Here is a 20,027-nt window from a genome sequence, read left to right as displayed (position 1 = left end):
TCTGCTCCCGCTGGCCAGAGTGGACTTGCAAGCCTTGCCCTAAAGCTGGTGGCTTTTCTGTCTGTTAACCAGCAGATACTAGGTTTCATAAAAGCACGAGAGAACTTAGCAAAGCATCCCCTGAAGGGAAACCCAAGCACAAGTTCAGACATTGTGGTTTCAGCAAAAGCACATAGTTTCCCAATGAAAAGTTCACATCTACATCCAACTTGATCTCCAATGTGCACCGACAAGGAGCACGTCAGATGCAAAAAGAGCCTGAGAGGTTTCCCTGTGCTTGCTGAGGACTCCTCATCTCAGCACAGACCCTCTTTGCTACCTCCATTCATATATCTTCCTAAGGAACTGAACCCTCCCACCAGCTGGAGCAGATGGTGCAGGGTGAGTTTTGGTGCACCCACTTTCCTTGTGGAAAGCACACTGCGAAAACAGTGTTTCCTCCCCATTTATTGGGAGGGTTACTAGCGTTATCCCAGCTCTTTTAGACTCCAGCTGACACCTGTGGATGTCCACAGATCAACACATTCACAAGCAGCCCATGATTTTGGTTGGCTTTGTGCTTCAGCCACATGTAAACACCCAGTGGCAGCTTTTGAGAGGCCGCACAAGATCCCCCTGAGACGCTGAGCTGGGTTGAGCTGACCTAAAATCAAGGCCACCAAAACTCAGCAGCTCTTTCAGCAAACTTTGTTACCAACCTGCTTTCCAGAATTAAACAGCGGCTACGGGGTCAAGCTGCGTGTGACTCTCAGACGTGGTAAAAGCTTTCAAAAGCAAGTTGTGATTTTGGGCACTCCTGTTTTGGGACTTTCAGCTATGACATGCTCCCTTTGCATATCTGCACAGCTGATCCTATCATTTTAATCCCCTTTCCACCCTTCACACTGCTCCATCTTCCAGCTACTAGTTACACCTCTCGCTCTCATTCCAGTTTCCCAAAGGGATCGTTTGTTTAGGCGGCAATAGTGGGAATTCTGCTGCGCTCCTTACCACACGTCAGCTTTCCTTCCGTAGCCTTCTCCACTGATAACCTCTGGGCTCATCCAGTACGGTGTTCCCGTGACAGATTTAATCCCAGTCCCAGACATGCAGATGGTCTGGATCCGTTTGCTGGCCCCAAAATCTCCGAGTTTCACATTTCCAGCAGAATCTCGCAAAATATTGGCACCTAGGGGTGAAAAGCAAAACCAAAAACCACAACAGATGAAGCAGCAACGTGAGCTGAAGTGGCTACAGTGAGGAGAGCAGGGAGGGCAAAGGCAGAAAGGAGGACATGAGGGAGCCCTGGTGGGGCTGGACTCAGCATTAGCAAACCCCCCTTCTCCTGCTCTCCAACAGGGTTGAGTCCCATGGGCTCTCCTGGATGGTCTCAGGTTTCCCAAAAGTGAGCAGTGAATGGGGGATGACAGATCATCCTCCCCACGTGTAGACAGCAGAAGAGCCTCAGATCACCAAGGCCTCTCAGTTCTTGGGTATGTTACACCAGGTTTTCAGACGTGTAAGGACATTTCACAATAACCCTTCTCTCATGTATTTCATCTGGGATTCCCAAGCAGGAGGACAGCACAAGATGTTCTTTTCAGCTGCTTGTTCAGGATTCTCGTGGTTTAAATTGGTGAAGCCCAGTGACAAAAACACTTCAAACACCAGACCCCAGCACTATGTTTTGCACAAGAATTTATACTGGGGTAAGGGGAGGTTGGGTTGAACAAATCCAAGCAAGAAGCCTCTCTGGGTTATCTACTCACCTTTAATGTCCCTGTGGACGATCATATTGCTGTGCAAGTAGAAGACTCCCTGCAGGATCTGCCTGGTGTACTTCCGCGTGACGTTCTCGGTCAGAGCACCGTAAGCCTTTAGCTGGTCCTTTATTGAGCCCTGTTGCAAAGAAACACCACACAGCAACTGTAAGGACCAGCAGAACCAGGCGCATCACGTCGCAGTGACTTTTTAAACTTTGCTGCCACTCTGTCTCCTAGTTTAAAAAAGCCACTCTACTGTAGAAACAGCCAGATAAAAACCCACTAGGTGCTGAATAGAGAAAGGACTTGTTCCCAATGTCTTACATCCCGGTGGAGAAAGACATTTCAAAGGTCACTGGTGTGTATGAGAAGGTACACTGGTGTGTACCTTCTGCCAATGCTACAGAGCCTTTTCCCCCTCTAGTGGCTGGACATCAACATGGAGAAGGACCAAAGTGATCATAGAATCTTGAATAGTTTGGGTTTGAAGGGACCTCCAAAGCTCATCCAGTGTCCCCCCTGCCATGAGCAGGGACATCTTCACCAGCTCAGGTTGCTCAGAGCCCCGTCCAGCCTGGCCTGGGATGTCTCCAGGGATGGTTCATCCACCACCTCTCTGGGCAACCTGGGACAGGGTTTCACCACCTTCAGTGTACAAAATTTCTTCCTCATGTCTGGCCTGAATCTCCCCTCTAGTTTAAAACAACCACCCCTTGTCCTATTGCAACAGGCCCTGCTAAAAAGTCTGTCCCCATCATAACGATGAGGACATCTAACTGATGAGGATTTACAACTCAAGTAACAGGTCAACTCGACTAGTTCTTCATGGCCAAACTTATCAGTCAGTCTTCTATGAAGCCTCCTTCACCTCAGCCTGCCACAAGAACCACCCACTGCCACAAAGTGGACAGACTCCTGAGGGACACCGCCAGCCCCACATGGGACTGCTTCAGCAAGAAGACTCAGGGAAGACAATTTGCAAGTGCTCGGCCTTGTATTTCTGACCCAGCATGCAGGCTCCTTCTGGTTTGGTCTTATGGATCAAAGAAGGCAGGAAGCAAGGGTGCAGACATCTATTGTCTGCATGGCAGTGACCCCCTTGGTTTTAGCTGTATTTTCTGTCTACTTGGCAATGGATGTCCCTCACTGTGCCAGAGCTGGGTTCTAGCAGGGGTGAACCACAGGCAGACTGGGGGTTTAAGCAGAGAGGTCACACCCAGATCCACCTCCAGCATTCAAGTTGGCTGAAGAGCAAGAGGGGAAACCCATCCCATTTCTGCCAGTCCTGCAGCTTCAGAGTTGATCCAAGATTGCCATAGACCTTCTCTTCTGGGAAGAGTGGGATGCTCTGCTCCACATCAGTCACTCCAACTGCACCAGCTTTACCACATAAACCCATCTCTGCCCAGCGACTGTTTTGAGCTTCTTTCGAGGTGATCCTGTGGATGGGCCTCTCCTTCCCCTTTCACAGTGCTGCTGAAATAACCCGAGATGCTCCAAAATTACACCCTCATACAACTTGTATGCAGGTATATTCCCTCACGCACAACCCAAACGTTCTTATCTTGGACCCCCCTCACCCTGATGAGGGGACATCAAACATGATATTGAAGAAGGGGAAACAGGATCTTCAAGGCCTTTGGTCAGATGGGCTATTCTTTTCCAAGCATAAATTGAACAAAATAGTTGAATGGGCACAATAAAAAAACTACACCATCAGTTATTTAACGAGGACAGTCACAGGAATGCCAGGGTAATGGTGCACCCGAGCTTGGTCTCGTGAAGATTTTGCCAAGCTAGTTGTGTTTAATGAGAAATTTGGCCAGACCCAGCACTGTGGAGCTGCTGTCCTGCAAGGTTTGGGAACCCATTCACTTCCACTGGCCTTGGAAACCAAAGCCCTGAGCTGCTTTTGTGAAATGAGCCATCATTGCAGCACGAAAGTCAATCTGTATTTGGTCAGAGCTCTGGTTTATCATTAAAAAAACAAACATTCAACTTCCAGCCCTGCTGGACGCTGCTCCAGCGTCAACTGTTGGTTTCCTGGCTGCTAAAAAACATTGGCACGCTGCAGAATAAGTGTCAAGGGGACTCAGACTCTCAGGATTTACCCCTCTGGGTCCACATCTCATGGTAAGACCTGAAAGCAAGATGCCTGCCCACCAGGAGAGAGGGAGGCCAGGGCTTAGAAGGGACTCAAACGCATGGAAGTCCACCTGATTACTCACGTGCCAGATGCGTTAGGAGAGCTTCTAGCATGTTTACTAATGACCAAAACGATTTGCAACCAGATGACTTAATAGTCCCTTCTGACCTTACAAATCTCTGTATAAACAAGGGTTTATTCTCCCACACTCTGGGGAATGAATCCAGCTGGACAGGCGGGACTTAGGAGAGCAGATCCTCCGGCAATGTAAATAGCGTTAGGTTGCTTTATACCAACCGACAACTTCGTCCTGATGGCTGATGTAACTCACATGCTTGCAAACGGAGAAAAGATGTTCAACTAATCTGCGTACATTCTCCAGCCCATGCTGAAGCTCCCTCAAAGCTTCCTGATCATTTTCCCCATGGCTGTTTCATCCTATATCAAAGCCACAAATTGAAGCCACTCCTGCACGAGAGGATAACGCTACCAACAAGAAGCTCTGTCCTGAAAAGAAGACTTACAAGTAACTAACACTGTTTTTAATACACACATGCTGAAAGCCATAAATAATTGGTGACAGCTGTGGGTGGACAGTTGTACTATTAGCTTTTCCTGCAGGGATTTGCAATAAATACTTAAGGATGGGCTCAAGCCACAGCGTTTGGAACCAGATCTGGATCATGCCCCACATTCACCACGTTCAGATTCCAAACTGAACACACCCTGCTCCAGGATTCCAACCAAAAACCTGCCTTCCAGGCTCTCGGTTTCCCTCACTGCACGTAGAGGAGGTTCCCCATGACATCTGACTCACAACCTAAGCTTTCCCAAGCCATATGGATGCAGAGATTCACCATTTTCGTTTGGCTCATCACAAAGTCTACGACTGAGCTGCTCTGTAACACCAAAACTAAATTTCGCCAAACTCCAGGGCAATCTAAACCTGTTCTCTGTCTCTCGGCATAACCTTTAGTAGGAACCACACTTACCCCTGGCATGTATTCAACAAAGATGGACAGTTTCTTCTCCTCGGGATCCCGCAAGCACCCATAGTATTGCACTATCCTGTCGTGACGGAGTGTCTTCAACAGCTGAATCTCACATTCTAAGGCATTCACCTCCTGCAACAAAACAGACATGCTTCATGAAGAAAGGGGATGGTTACTTTGAGAATATTATCCAAATATTTCTCAATGGTGAGCACTCTTTTTGTAACACCTGTGAAGCTGCCCCCATCAGCCACATAACACTCAGACATGAGGAGCACTGTCCTAAGAAAAAGGCAAGGAGAAAGGCAGATGGGATACACAAGGGGTTTGCTTTGAGACAGGTTTACTTATTACTTGTGCTAAGGGTTTTTTTGAAAAGATGTGAAAGAAGACAGCAGCAAATCTAATAATGGAATCATAGAATAGTTTGTGTTGGAAGGGACCTCTAAAGCCCATCCAAGTGCCACCCCTGCCATGAGCAGGGACATCTTCACCAGCTCAGGTTGCTCAGAGCCCCGTCCAGCCTGGCCTGGGATGTCTCCAGGGATGGTTCATCCACCACCTCTCTGGGCAACCCAGTCCACTGTTTTACTACCCTCAGTGTACAAAATTTCCTCTTCATGTCCAGCCTGAATCTCCCCTCCTTTATTGTAAAACCATCACCCCTTGTCCTACCACAACAAGCTCCACTAAAAAGTCTGTCCTCATCTTTCTTACAGGCCCCTTTTAAATACAGAAAGGCCACAATAAGTTTTTCCCAGAGCTTCTCTTCTCCAGCTGAACACCCCAGCTCTCTCAGCCTGTGCTCCCAGCAGAGCTGTTCCAGCCTCGGATCATTCCTGTGGCTCCTCTGGCCCCTCACCAACAGGTCCATATGGTTCCTGCACTCATGCAGCACCCAGAGTGGACAGAAGGTGAAGGCAGCAAAAAGGCTGGAACTAAGGAAGCACAGAGAGACCTGCAAAAGCTACCTGAGAGAGAACACGCCAACACGGCCAAGGAACAGGGAGGCAGAGATGTCACCAGAGCACGCTGACCGGTGCCACAAGCCATTCAGGACCATTTCAAAAAGGGCAAACAACACACTGTCTCCACACACTGCTTTCCATCAGGGACACGGAGCTCCCTGTGACCTCTGCCCTAAGCCCACAGCTCCCCAATGCACTGCGGCACGCAGTTCTGCCCTCCTACTCACTTTACTCGTCTCTTGACTGTCAGGGTCGAAAGGCACCTGCTTCACCGACAGCTCCCGGCCAGTGTCAGCATCGTAGCAGAGATAAACTTCCCCAAAAGCTCCTCTTCCGAGCAGCTTCCCCAGCCTCCAGTTCACAGGTGCCTGCAGGGCTACAGGAGAGAGGAGAAGGTTGGCAGAAGAGCATGGAGACTTCAGCATCAGGGTCCATCTGACCCACCAGCGCACAGATCAGGCTCACAGTGAGCTCACCAGGGTAGGCAGTGAATCACCCTTTCCCAGCAGCACCACAACAAACAAGTTTTAATTACACTGGTGCTAGTATGTGTGGGGGTGATGTCTCCCAGTCTGCTTTAGAGCAGAAATAAGTCCCAGAAAAGTCACATTTCTAAGAGTTCTTCCTCCAAAAACTACTTTCTTAGCCAATACTGGACTTTCCCATGCTCTAGGAGTGGTTAGCAGGATACAGCATGGCTGAGCAGCAACCAGCAAAGAATTTTATCTCACTGGTCACTCCTAGGCTGTTATCCATCACTGAAGAGACCCAGAATGCACTGATTCCTATAGCATGGGCAGTCTGGCAGGATCAGAGCAGCCTGCAACACCAACTTTGGGTGCTGGGGGGACAGGAATGCAAGCCAAGGAACAGAACCTGTGGATGCATTTGCTCCCACATCCCTCCTGGAAGCTCCTGCTGTGTGAACACACTGACAGCGCAACACAAGCGATTGTCTGCAACTCAGCAAGCGATGGACACCAGTTGACCTCATATACAATCTCAACTCAAGGCCAAGGGAAAACACAGTAGGTGACAGTAACTCAGGTTTGTGTTAAGACCCAGATGTTCTGATCCCCCAGACACTGGTGGCTTTGATTTACTTACAGTTCCTGGCTTTCGTAGGGGATGTGCTGAAGACCTGCAGACCTTTTTCACAATTGCTCCACCATTTGGGCCTGTACTCGTCGTACTGCAAGGTGCTGAGCTTGCTGTCCCCGTTAAAGCTCTTGGTTCGGCTGGAAGGGACAAGCTGGAACAGGTTCTCCTGTGGGAAATAACTCCTGGGGAACGTCCTCCGGCCTGTAGGAGAGAAGGAGAGTTACAACAAGCACACACCAGCTTGGATCTACCTGTCACCACCTTCTCACATCAAAGCCCAGATCCAGTGAGGCACCTCTACAAATTAAACATAACACGTCTAATGAGACTGAAGCAAAGCCCCATGAATGTTTTAAATTCAATTTAAGAGCTGCTAACAGCAGGCATTACAGCTAACGCAGATGTTAACAGAAGGGTTTGAAACAGTTTCATTGCAGTAGGGTTTTTGTTGGTTGTTAATCACAATTAAAATCTGAACAAGCAGGGATTTACACTCAAATTATCTCCTAAGATCATGCACAAATGACCACACAAGCAACACCAGATCTCGTGATAACTGCTTGCACAGGGGTGGTGTCGGCGAGGGATGAAGCTCATTCTGGAAGGCTCATTATATTTTCTGCATGTTCTCAGTATTTTTTTTTTAATGGGAATTTGATCTTTATTCCATTTTGACCCATATCAGTTGCAGCCTCACACAGTGAAAGAAGGAGCAGCAACAAGGTGATGGAGCAGTCCCCAAAGCTCAGAGCTTACCAGCTTAAAAACAGACATGTGAACAGATACCGATACCCCAAAATTTCTAGGGGATTTCACACATCTCTGTGAGAAACTTGCTATAAAGGTCACAAACCAGTATCCTCAAAAGCAAGCGATTTAGGGGAATGGAAATGTTGATGAGAAATGCCACCCAATCACGTGGCTGATTAAAACACAAGGTATAAGCAGAAAAGGAGCTGAGCACTGACTTTCATACGTGCTGTAGACACTCAGAGCAGACCTGCAAGGTCTCATAGAAGATGCTCTTCACAATACACAAGTGAATCCCAAATTACTTGGTTCTTCCCCTTTTATTAGAAAATGCTCCTTCTCAAGTCCTCAGTCCTGGGGACTGTCACAAGCCACCAAGATCCTGGACCAAGCGCCCCCCTCCCCAACCCTCCATCGTTTTCTTACCGTCACTGTAGTCCTTGCGACTCTGGGAGAGGTGGTACTGCCTCGGGAAGGTGCCGCCTTTCCCAAACCTCTCGCAGAACGGGATGTCGAAATCTGGCAGGAGGGAAGGAGAGAGGTGTTTGTGAGATCAGCTCTGTATCAAACGCCCAGAGCCTTTCTTACAGGAAAGCGTTCTGGTCTTCATGCTGAATTACAGGCAAGAACGAGGTAACAAGCTGCTCGTTGACGTGACCGGACATTCGCCAAGGATCACCCTGACATCACACACTCCTTAGTGGAAAATAAGGGTTATACAGACTGGTCTTGGTCCCCCTAAACCAATGACTTTATGGACTGTGGTCCACAGCGTTCAAATACAAGGCAGGGGATTAACACTGACCATGCCTGGTTTCTAAAACAGAGCACTAAACTTGTTATTTGTACACGGTAAACGCAAAAATTAGCGTGGAAACAGAACTGCCAGGCAGGGTCAGGCCCAGACCCATCTACTCCAAAACCTCTGCTCTGATATCAGCTATTTCCAGGGAAATACAAAAAACAACAGTTGGCTAACACCAGACAATCCCTCCCTCCTTTCTTCTCAGATGCGATTCCTTAACTCAAAGCCAGAAGCTAATTTTTACACCCAGAGCTCCAAACTTTTGTATTGATTAAGTACTAGAAAGATAGACTTAGAACATATAGAAGGGATTAAAGACCATCAGAGTTTGGATTAGAGATGAGATTATGAGAGAGATGGATGGGTATGTGAGATCAGGACATATTTTTTAAATTAAAAAAACACAGCATGGGAAGCCATTGCTGGTAGCACTGAATAACTTGAGATTAAAATATCTGTCATTTCGCCCCCCCCATATCTTCCACCTCCTGTTTTTCCTTCCATCCAACTCCAATGACACAGTCCGTTCTGATTGTTTGTTTGTCTTAGCCTGCGGCCAGCAGCCGCTCCTGGGAGACCATTCCTGGCCTCGGATGTGCTTCGGCATGATTTCCCCATTACAGCAGTGCACAAAACGAGTGTATAATGGCTGAAATATGGTCAGCAAGAAAAGCAACAAGGGCAGGTCAAGAGGTTCTCGGCGAGCCATGTGTGAGCGACAATGCCAAGTGGCATCTCAAATTAAAATGCCTCCCCTGCCGCTGGGGATGTATTAAAACCTTCAGTGATACGGGCTGACTGCAGCTTCATCTCTACAATTCAATCTAGAAGTCCTGCCTTGGGTCAGAAACGAGTTATTGTGCCACAGGCTGACTGCCATTTGTTCATTTTTAATTGTGAAAGTCATTATAATATTACAGAGTTTCCATGACTTAACCAGCTGGATGTTTCTAAGTGATGAAGCAGGAACCCATAAATCTTGCAAGTTACCAATACACTTTTTCTAACAGCATTTGCAATATTACAGATTATTATTAATGCAAGTGGAAGAGGTATAACTCCCTAGAGAGTCTGAGACTCAGGTTTTGTTGTGGAGGAACTCAGGATGCTGAACGTGCAACTCACAGAAACAAATGGTGATATCATGAAGCTGTTTCCAGCTTCTCAGCACCTCGCAGTTGACTCCAAATATAAAAGCAACGCCCTCTCAGCCCCTTCTTCCAACACAGCAGTCCTCTCTGATCTTCTAACACCTTTATTGGCTTACATCCACTTACCTCAGGGCCCTTCCTACCCAGTTTTGTCTGTTGTTGCTGTAAAGTGATTACCAAACCAGGCCCAAAGGTTCTTCAGTGTTATCACTATCGCTGCAGAGCCAAGAAGGGTTAACGATGACAAGAGTTGTGATTGAAGCTCTGGGCCTTCTGATTTTAGAGAACATTCATGTCTGATCACGGCAGAGTCATTTTTGAAGTGTAACCTACGCAATGGAACCGGCTTGTTTGCTTTTAATTACTTTTCATGTAGTGCCACCTCTTTATCTGGTTCCTTTACCTCATGCTTTTTATACTTTGAAGCAAATAAGAACTTCTGAACATGCTTACCCATGCAATCAAGACTGTCTTTGGGGTGGCTCTTCCTTCCAGGAACAGGGGTTTGGGTAAAGGGAGGGCTGCAAGAGGACAAAAAAGAAAAAAAGGATACATTTTATTATATCAGAAAGGCTGCGAAACGAATTCCGAAGTGATTACAGGCAGAAAGTACCGGCTGCACCACAAGACACACTGGCCACTAATCAGCCCAGTCTACCCAGCTGAGTTCCCATCCTCAACATGTACAACACTAAAAACTGTTTGGTTTTGTTTTGTTTTGATAGAATCATAGAACCAATTTGGTGGAAGAGACCCTCAAGATCATTGTGTCCAACTGTTACCTAACACTGTCACTAAACACATGTCCCTAAGAACCTCATCTGTGCATCTTTTAAACCCCTCCAGGGATGGTGACTCCACCACTGCCCTGGGCAGCCTGTTCCAATGCCTGACAGCCCTCTCCGTAAAGAATTTTTTCCTAATATGCAATCTAAACCTCCCCTGGTGCAACTTGAGGCCATTTCTTCTCATCCTATCGCTTGTTACTTGGGAGAAGAGACCAACCCCCTCCATGCTCCAAGCTCCTTTCAGGCAGTTCAGAGATCAGAAGGTCTCCCCTCAGCTCCTGTTCTCCAGCTGAACCCCCCAGGTCCCTCAGCCGCTCCTTTTTGCCAGATCACAGCTTGTTCCTGTGGCCATACAAAATGAATGCTGCATAAAACAGAGTCACCAGGCTGAAACAAAGCAGCCAAAGCCCATAACACACCTACACACAAGATGGCACAGAAGGACAGCTATGGATCTCTCCTCCCTCAATGTAAAGTGTTAGACTGCGCAACTCTGCATTCTGTGAACGTTGCTTAGTTGCTGCAGATGAACACTCTGGAGTCCTTCAGTCACTCTTGATTCATGCAGGTGTCCCCTTCTCTGCAACGTCATCCCCATGCAGGAAGGGTCTGTATCACCACTGGGCACATGCACTCTCCCAACACACCAGGAGGGAGAGAGTGAACTTGGTACTTCAAGGCTCAAGGTGTTTAAATAAATAGGACAAGGGGTGATGGATTTAAACTAAAGGAAGGGAGATTCAGGCCAGACATGAGAAAGAAACCTTTTTATGATAAGGGTGCTGAAAAACTGGCCCACATTACCCAGGGGTGGTGGATGAACCATCCCTGGAGACATCCCAGGCCAGGCTGGACGGGGCTCTGAGCAACCTGAGCTGGTGAAGATGTCCCTGCTCATGGCAGGGGTGGCACTGGATGAGCTTTGGAGGTCCCTTCCAACCCAAACTATTCTGTTATTCTATGATTGAGCATTGCAAGCAAATCTCAGCAATCCTAATTTCACCCTCACTCTGTAAGGGCCAACAGGGTGATCTGGACCCGTTGCTTTTCCACTCTCCCTTTTAAAAAAACAAAATGTGCATAGCAGTAGAAATCTGCTTTGTACAGTGCTCTGAAATCTAGTCATGCCAAAGCTCATCACGGCAGGTTTGCAATGGTGAAGAGGAATTTGTCGTGTTATTTCTTAGCGTCACACTGGTCACCGTGCCTGGTGACTGGCTCTGCGCTCTTGAGGCTGATGCCACCTCACGCCATTGGCTTTGAAGAATACAGCCCTCCTTGTGCCTCTGCCAGCTCCTAGAGCCCGTGGCTGGACACAGCTGCTGGCTTCTTTGCACATGAAATCAAGTCATACCACCCTCTCCCAAACACGCCTAATTCTCTTCTCTCAGTTCACAATGAAGTGTTACAACCAGGCTGTGCTCTTTCTAGGTTGTTTTTCTGTGTTTAATGCATTCCCTCGCCATGCTACTTACTTTGATTATAAATGAACTTGGAACAACAAGTACTAAAGCATGAGGTAGACTGCTGCTGAAATAAAGCGACCCAGTCCTTGCCTGCAATGTGTCTGACCCTCATAAACCGCCCTAAATTCCCTCCTCCAGCCTGATGAGCTCAGAGCACCCATCGCTTTTCTGTAACAGACTCACTATTAGCTCAGGAGTTGCTCTCCAGTCAAGCCCTTTACATTCTTTCATTAACCCAGCCTCAGAATCACAGCTAAGTCTTCCTAGCAAAATCTACACAAAAGCAAAGCTGGGGCATAGAGGCTGGGAGCGCAAGGAATCCAGCTTTGATACAGCCGTAGCAATGAGCAAATGCATCACAGTAAATTCCTAAAAGCCACAAAAAGGAAAAGGACCTTGATGCTGAGACAGATCCAAAGCACACGGAGCTGCAAACCAAAAGCACGCTACACAAATGCACACAACACAGACCTGCTGGAATGCGACCTCGATGCTGTATGGCAAAAGCGACATTGGAAAAAAGAAAACCTTTGATGTAGGTGGAAAATATATATATATATACTGGTTCCCGAAAGGACACTCTGTCTTATACACAGCAGCAAATGTACAGTTGCTGTGCACGTGTGAGCTTGGAGCAACCAGCCGCACCAGCTATCGAGCGGCAGCCTGTGTTAGTACAACGTGTCCCAGTTGCTTCCTGCTGGGGAGCTAAACTTAGTTGTTGCTCGTCTGGTGTCCTGAGCACCTTGACTGACACGTCTGTGGCTGCTGGCAGCGCACAGGGGCTGCCGAATTTACAAGTGGTCAATGGAGAGCAGACAGCGTGTCTGGGAGGAGGGGGCATGGAGAGGCTGATGGAGCATTGACCCAGTGACTGCAGAAAGCCAAAGGGTTAGGAGAAGGATCCGACTGAAGCACAAAACCTGGGCACACAAAGCCAGGCTTGTCTGCAGATCCTCAGCTGTTTTATCCAGCTCAGATTACTGCAATTCAAATCATACCATCGCACAGCTGCCTGTGCTATGATCTGGTTTTTAGCACTCAGGATAAATTTGGTTTTCTCAGGTGCATCCTCAGCCCAAAAGGAACCTCAGGGGATGCCACTGACCCCAGCTCCTCTCCTGCTATGGAGCAGAGGCTGCACTTCAGCTTGTGAACGTGGTGACACACAAAACTCACCTGTCCACAGATCTGTCCAGCGACTGGCAGCTCCCAGACAGCGACTCATCTGGGCTGATGAAAGCTTCAAGCATCTGACAGTGAAAGAAAAAGGGAAACAATCAAACCATGCACTGTTTAGCTTCTCAAGCTCCAGCACTAGCAGAGCTCTGTGGGGTCAACGAGGCCGCACTATTTATACCAGCTGATACCAGCCCCAATGGGGATGAGATCCAATCTAACAAAAGTTTTCTTCCAGGTGAAAATCCATTTATGATGCCCTCTCTAGATTATTTTTCTTTCATAGAATAATATCATAGAATCATTTCAGTTAGAAGAGACCCTCAGGATCATCGAGTCCAACCATAACCTTACCTAACTCTGGCACTAAACCATGTCCCTAAGAACCTCATCTAAACACCTTTTAAACCCCTCCAGGGATGGTGACTCCACCACTGCCCTGGGCAGCCTGTTACAATGCCTGACAGCCCCTTCCATGAAGAATTTTTTCCTAATATCCAATCTAAACCTCCCCTGGCGCAACTTAAGGCCATTTCCTCTCGTGCTATCACTTGCTACTTGGGAGAAGAGACCAACACCTTCCATGCTTTCCAACTTCTATTTCCAAGCAGGGAAACCGAGGCAAAAAGAATTAGCGCCCTGACGTTCAAACCACATTGAGAAGTCAATGAGATTCAAAGTACTCAAAGTAATTTGTGAAAAAATAATAACAATAAAAAAGGAATATCAGGAGACAAGTGATGTGCCCAAGGCTGAGTGGGTATTGTGCTACAGGCAGGATCACAGCCCTGGACTCCTTGACTTCCCCAGGCTGCCCTGGCACATGAGACCAGCCTTTGCCTCTGCTGATAAGCAAAGCATCGTCAGGGCTTTTGGCTGGAGGAGCCGGCTTGGCTCTCATAAGCTCAGTGAGTCAAAAGCTGCATTTGTGTTGCTTCCTGGATGAGACATTGTACTGGACGGGGTTATTTATAGCTGGTTAATAACAATAGAGGTTTTGTATCGAGTGGCAAACCGAGGGGTGATGTGCAACTTCTACGCGGAGCGGAGCTTGCTCAGGGCCAGGCTGTGCTGCGGTCAGCGCGGTGCTTCCTCCTGGGTGCAGACCCGCTGGGGACACTCACTAAGCCCACAGCCAGCCCGAGTCCAGCTCCTTCCCAGGAAAACTGAGCAAGGAGGGTTAAATGCTACATGGAGTCACCCTGCACTGGCTCCCTGACCCACCTCGCTTGCTCCTCCTTCCCGGTAGAGGGGAACAGCCTCCCTCTCCACGGGCTGCTGCGTTAGAACCTCCTCAACCGGTTGTCATAACAGCTCGTGTTGTTTTGGCAGGACAGTCCCAAGTGGAAAGGGAGGTTTTTTTCCTCTGCTTCCCAGTTTTTACCCCAAAGTCTTGTTCTTCAAAGCACACCAGCCAAATTGGAGCAAGACCCCTGCTAGACCCCACCTTTGCCAGCCATGCCAGGTCTCTCCCCCAGCAGTTAAAATGATGCTGAAATGGATTCATTTCTCAAAAGCATGTAATTAGGAATCCAAGAAGTCTCCATACTCAGCCTCTGTCCATCTGCCAAGCTGGTCTCAAGGCAAAGAGCACAGTTATACCACAGGCTTGCACACGGGCATCCCCCAAAAGACAGCAAGCACGGGGTTGTAAGTGGTTTTCCATGAGACACGTGTGGAAGCTCCGGCACAAGGACATTGGGGAGAAGCGTAGCTGCTCAATGAGGAGAGGAAAAAACACCCAACCATCCCCAAGTCCCTCTTTTCCTGCGTTGACGTCGCCAGAGAAGGGCAGCAGGCCGCCCACAGCGCGATGCTGGGGAAAAGCAAGGAGAGCATCTGGGAACCTTCACCGGGAGCAGGCTCAGAGCTCAGCGTGCATTAACGATGCTCCATTAAGAGCCAGCGGAGCTGCGCTGATTTACACCCAAGGGGGGTTCGCATGGACCCTTCCCCCCGCACGCACACACGATTTGTCTTAATCCTTCCAAACATGTTTGGGAGGCATGCGAAAACAATAGAAAGCCAACTTTTGGCTGCAAGGAGCACAAGATACATCTGTACTAGGAGGCTGCCAAGACTCACCCGGAGTGACTTCTTATTTTATTAATGGCTGTATAATAAACTGTTGAAAACACAACTTTGCCATGGAAACACTGGCACAGCCTGCACACAAAAGCAGAGCCAGTGGGTGCTGTTGGAAATGCGTGGCTCCCCAGGCAAGATCCTTGGGGGCTGTCACAGCAGCCCTGGAGCAAGCTTAGTGCCTTCCAAATGTCCTTCCATGTCCCTCGTGCAAATTGTGTATCCTTTTCCTGCCTTTCCAAGAGCTTTGCAAGAAGGAATTGTGTGCCCAGACAGCCCAGTTGACTTCACAGGACCTGTACAAAGTTCTTTGGAACTATAGCTTGAGCAGAGATGGAGATGGAGGTGGAAGCTGCTTCCCTTCTGATCCCTCAACACTCCAGAGTTTCCCCCATCGTGGATACCAAATTGACTGGAGGAAGAGGTTCTGCTCCTCACCGTGCTGAAGAACGAGCTGCTCTTTTATTGGGACTGGACTTTATTAATTCCTTCTTAAGAAAGGAAAATAAAATATAGATATGGGGGAAGGACAGAGACAAAACCACAGAGTTGTAACCAGAGCTCAGGCAGAACCAGCACATGGGAAGCAGCAAGAGCTGCTGATGGGGTTGGACAAGATGACCTTTGAAGATCCCTTCCAGCCCAAACTATTCTATGATTCTATGATCCCCAGGCTGTTGCAATCGCAGGCAATGGGTTGTTTGCACATTCCCTCGTGGTACTGAGGATCGAGGAAGGCTGTGATCACAGGCACCTGGCAGCTGGTGTGCATATGTGTGCCAGATCTATGCTTCTCCAGAGCTACCTGAGGTGCATGAGCACGTTGCCATCACCACCGCACCTGGCTCTTAGGGTTCCTGGAAATTTGGCCTGCTGTTTATTGAGCATGTCAAGCCCAGGGGCACCCATTCCTGGAATTCCTGAGCCCCGTGCCCAAGGCCCACTGAGGATTTAATGGTGGGAACGGCACTCACAGTGCAGCCTCCCTCGTGCCTGACGCTGTCCCGGTTTAACCCACACACTCCAGGCCCCACTTACGTTCTGATCCATGGTTTCGGGGATGAACTCGCCCTCACTGTTGATGCTGGTGTAGGACCCCTGGCGAGCAATCTGCTGCTGCTCTTCGGGAACACTCCCCGGCGGCGGTGAACTCCGGCCAGTGTGCAGAGAGCCTAGGACAGTGGAAATGCACAGGTAAGGTCATTTGCCACATGCAAGTCCTTCCAGAGACACTGTTCCTGTGATCACAGACCTCCTGAGGATGCTGATGGGTTTGAGCTTGTATGGAAGAGAGCAGAGGAGCTAGAAGTGCGATACTGTTTACGGTCATCCTACGAAGCTTTTGCAACAGGGACAGTTTGTTCCTGTGGGGCCACACAACATCTAGCAGACTCGGCCTTCAGCCTACGCTGGATCCTAATCACTGTGTGCTGTATCCAGGTGCTCTGGCGATGCCAGGACGAAAAGGGCTCCAGAGTTTTGTTGCGATACTATCAGTCAACCTCAAAGCAAAACAGAAACTCCAACTCCGTCTCCTCTCTTTGACCTCCAGGCATTTCCTCCCTGGATCACATCGCTGCCTCACTCAGTGACCTGGGACACAGCCCGGGTGAACTCCGCGCGACGTCACCTGAACGCTGCTTATACAGAAAACAATTTGCACTCAAATACCCCTCTTCTCTCCCCTTTCCCTATACAAAAGTATAGAGAAAGGAAAACCAGCTCTCAAATCCAAGAACCGCAGGGAAGGGAGCAACCTATGGGATCAGCTCATCATGTTTAGCAAAGGGGTTTCTATTTTGCATCTGGGAGAGAACTCCACAGCTCCTTTACATTGACAGCCCATTCCTCCCCATTATTCTCCGAAATCCACCCTAATTGATTCCTCGTGCCCCTTTCAGGATAAAGGGAGCGTTGCCCTCCCTGGGCCCAGATGCACAGGCTTGGCTCCGCTGCCTTTCTGCAGTCCCTCCCCTCCATCCCTGGGCTGTCATCACTTCATGGCAAGGAATTGCTGACAGAGGTTTGTGCTGGAGCTTTAAGCAATGTGAGCAATTGTGCAATGTGAGCCTTCGCACAACACAACAACTTGTTTTTAAGCAGACTATTAAAGAATACACATCCTTAAAGAGTCAGAAAGCACACAGAGATGCGTTTCTTCACACTCTGTACCCATTTTTGCAGCACGCTTACCAACTCTTTGGTTCATTAGTGCCATTTGGTAACAACATGCCCGGGTGAAGCACAACAGCACAAGAGAAAGGTACCAGGAAGGGGCCTATGAGGACAGGCTGAGAGAGTTGGGGTGTTCAGCCTGGAGAAGAGAAGCTCCAGGGAGACCTTATTGTGGCCTTTCAGTGCTTAAAAAGGACTGATAAGATGGAGACAGACTTTTTAGCAGTACCTGTTGAGATAGGACAAGGAGTGATGGTTTTAAAGTAAATGAGAGGAGATTCAGGCCAGACACGAGGAAGAAATTTTTGACACCGAGGGTGGTGAAACACTGTCCCAGGTTCCCAGAGAGGTGGTGGATGAACCACCCCTGGAGACATCCCAGGCCAGGCTGGACGGGGCTCTGAGCAACCTGAGCTGGTGAAGATGTCCCTGCTCATGGCAGGGGTGGCCCTGGATGAGCTTTGAAGGTCCCTTCCAACCTGAACTATTCTATGATTCTATCCCATCATGAACAGTCAACACTGATCTATCAACACAACACTTCTGCCTCTTCTGCTGCTGTTCTGAACCACAGTTACTGTGCCAGATTGATCTCTGGCATAAATCCATCAGCGTGATCAACGCTACAAATCCAAATCCACATCTTTCACTGGAGCTGATAGGCATCAGGTGCTGGTAACATTCACTGTGTCACACCAGCATAAAGACCGCTAAATCAGGCTTCCTGCATTTATACCAAATACATAGGTCTCTCTGTCCCATGGTAGATCTCCCTCCAAACTGCTTGCTCAGATTGTAAAAATAAAAGTCATACAGCTTTGAGTTACTTTTTTTTTTCTTCTTCCTATTTTCTCCTTCACAGATTTCCTGCAGGATAAGAACACAGCAAAAAAAAAAAAGAGTCCAACTGAAGTAATGCCAAGATCAAGGGGAGAGAATCTCCCGAGTGCTGTGGTGCTCATAATGAACTGGCTTTCCACCAGCCCTAAAAACAAAACCAGTTGGGAAGTACGGCATCCTCTCTTTGAAGACAAATAAACAAATGTTTAACCATTTAACACTCCGGGCACCCGGATAAATCATTGTGTTACCGTTCCCTCGTCTGCTTAGCAGATGTCAATCCAGAATGCTGCATAAAGTCATTTTGGGTGGCTCTTGCTCCAAAATGCTGCTGGAGAATTTGTTGTGGTGTAACTGCTGTATCTGAGCTCCGTTGAGCTTTTTTGTTGAGGTGCGAGTCTGCTCATGGGATCTTCCGCTTCAACAACCCACCCATTGCCCAGGAAGCCTTCGACTTGGATTTTACAGAGTCGTATATGCTCTGTTTGATTTTGAACCCAGGGAGTTAAATGTGATTTATCACAAGCGTAAAGACTTTACATGATCTCACATTAAGGCTCTGCCTGTAACAACTACTCCCAGTCATCAGGTCAGTTGTGTTTGACCTCCAGAGTCACATTTCCTGCCAAAAAACTGTAAAAGGGGATAAGACACCAGCCATTTCCCAGCAGGCAAGGAAGTTAAACAAAATGCTCAAGGCTTTTGCACGCCTGGAAACTGCTGGATGGAACCAGATCCCTTTCAGCCGGGCTGTTTGGGTACAAGTGCTGCTCAAAGTAATTTATGCAGCTTCACACCTCCAGGAGCGCTGGTTGCACGTCCAGGCATCCCCGTCCACCCGAGGGGAACACAGGGAGCTGGTGGGAGCAGAGACCAAGGTTAATTCTTCCCCCTCCAGCCCTATAAGGTTTGCCTGTGGTATTGCTATCTCAGTGCTGCTGCAGGGGGCGATGGAAAATAGAGGACAGGGAGAGAGAACAACTGTGGCATGCAATGGCAGGCTTAATTCATGGTGGGGGCAACACAAGGCATATTGGATATAATAGATAATACTGCTTTACCCACCCTGAGGCAGAAACAGACAGACAAGTCTGTTTGACACAACACGGATGCTCTTCACACTTGACCTAATCCTCAAAAAACAGCAGCAGCAGGCAGAGACCCCCATGGGTCTGTTCTCCTGGGATCTCTACAGGATTACAGGTCAGCTCTGGTCCTCAGGCCCAGCGGGGACAGGGCAGGCTCTGAGGCACTGCTTTAGAAGCTGAATGCTGGCTGGATCTCAGCAACTCTATTCAGGATTCCTAAACTCGGAGAAACTCTGCAGATTGGCACTGGTTGAGCATTTGACCTCAGTTACCCTTTGGAGCAAGGTGCTTTGGGAAGGGATTCCTGCTCCATGTTACACACACTAATGTAAAGCCATATGTTTGAGCCTAAAGCACAGCATGTCCTGAGCAGGCTGAACCAGGCCAGCACGGAGACTTACAGTCACTGCTGGCATCTACTGGGTTCTTTCGTGTTCCTTTCTGTTATTTTTATTTAAGAAAGCGTCTTTCCTGCTGTACGTGTGGAGTTTGTGGTGCTGCACGTACAGCCTGCTCCCCATGCCAGGCTTGGCTTCCCTCTGCCTCTGTGTTCTCTGGCTTCACCCTTTCCCTTCCCCAGCAGATCCTTCTCAAAACTTCATCCATCACCGATCGGCGAGAGTCCTGATGGAGAACAGAAGCCCCTTAAAAGTCAGAGGTGGGGAGGGTTTGTTGGTGGCCGCCTATGCTCACAGCTGCGGCCATGGAGAGCCCAGCCCTGGGATGACATCGCCACAGAGCCAAACGAAGG

At 48.5% G+C, this 20,027-nt stretch overlaps 1 protein-coding gene across 2 annotated transcripts in view; it reads right to left on the bottom strand.

Moving 5' to 3' along the window:
• Window positions 1–20,027, bottom strand: part of LOC309435908 (mitogen-activated protein kinase kinase kinase 3-like) — an 89,496-nt gene that overhangs the window by 2,739 nt on the left and 66,730 nt on the right. For both annotated transcript variants that reach the window (XM_082044655.1, XM_082044656.1), the window contains exons 8-16: window positions 16,212–16,345; window positions 13,089–13,162; window positions 10,109–10,176; window positions 8,126–8,218; window positions 6,956–7,150; window positions 6,076–6,224; window positions 4,881–5,012; window positions 1,749–1,878; window positions 991–1,168 (exon numbers count right to left, since the gene is read on the bottom strand). In XM_082044655.1, coding sequence (XP_081900781.1) covers window positions 991–1,168; window positions 1,749–1,878; window positions 4,881–5,012; window positions 6,076–6,224; window positions 6,956–7,150; window positions 8,126–8,218; window positions 10,109–10,176; window positions 13,089–13,162; window positions 16,212–16,345 — 1,153 coding nt within the window. The remainder of the gene's footprint in view (window positions 1–990; window positions 1,169–1,748; window positions 1,879–4,880; window positions 5,013–6,075; window positions 6,225–6,955; window positions 7,151–8,125; window positions 8,219–10,108; window positions 10,177–13,088; window positions 13,163–16,211; window positions 16,346–20,027) is intronic.

The sequence above is a fragment of the Streptopelia decaocto genome (genome assembly GCF_964273445.1).
Source record: "Streptopelia decaocto genome assembly, chromosome: 2".
NCBI classification, from domain to species: Eukaryota; Metazoa; Chordata; class Aves; order Columbiformes; family Columbidae; genus Streptopelia; species Streptopelia decaocto.
The sequence above is the reverse complement of the archived record's forward strand: the minus strand, read 5'-3'. Positions and strand labels throughout refer to the sequence as shown.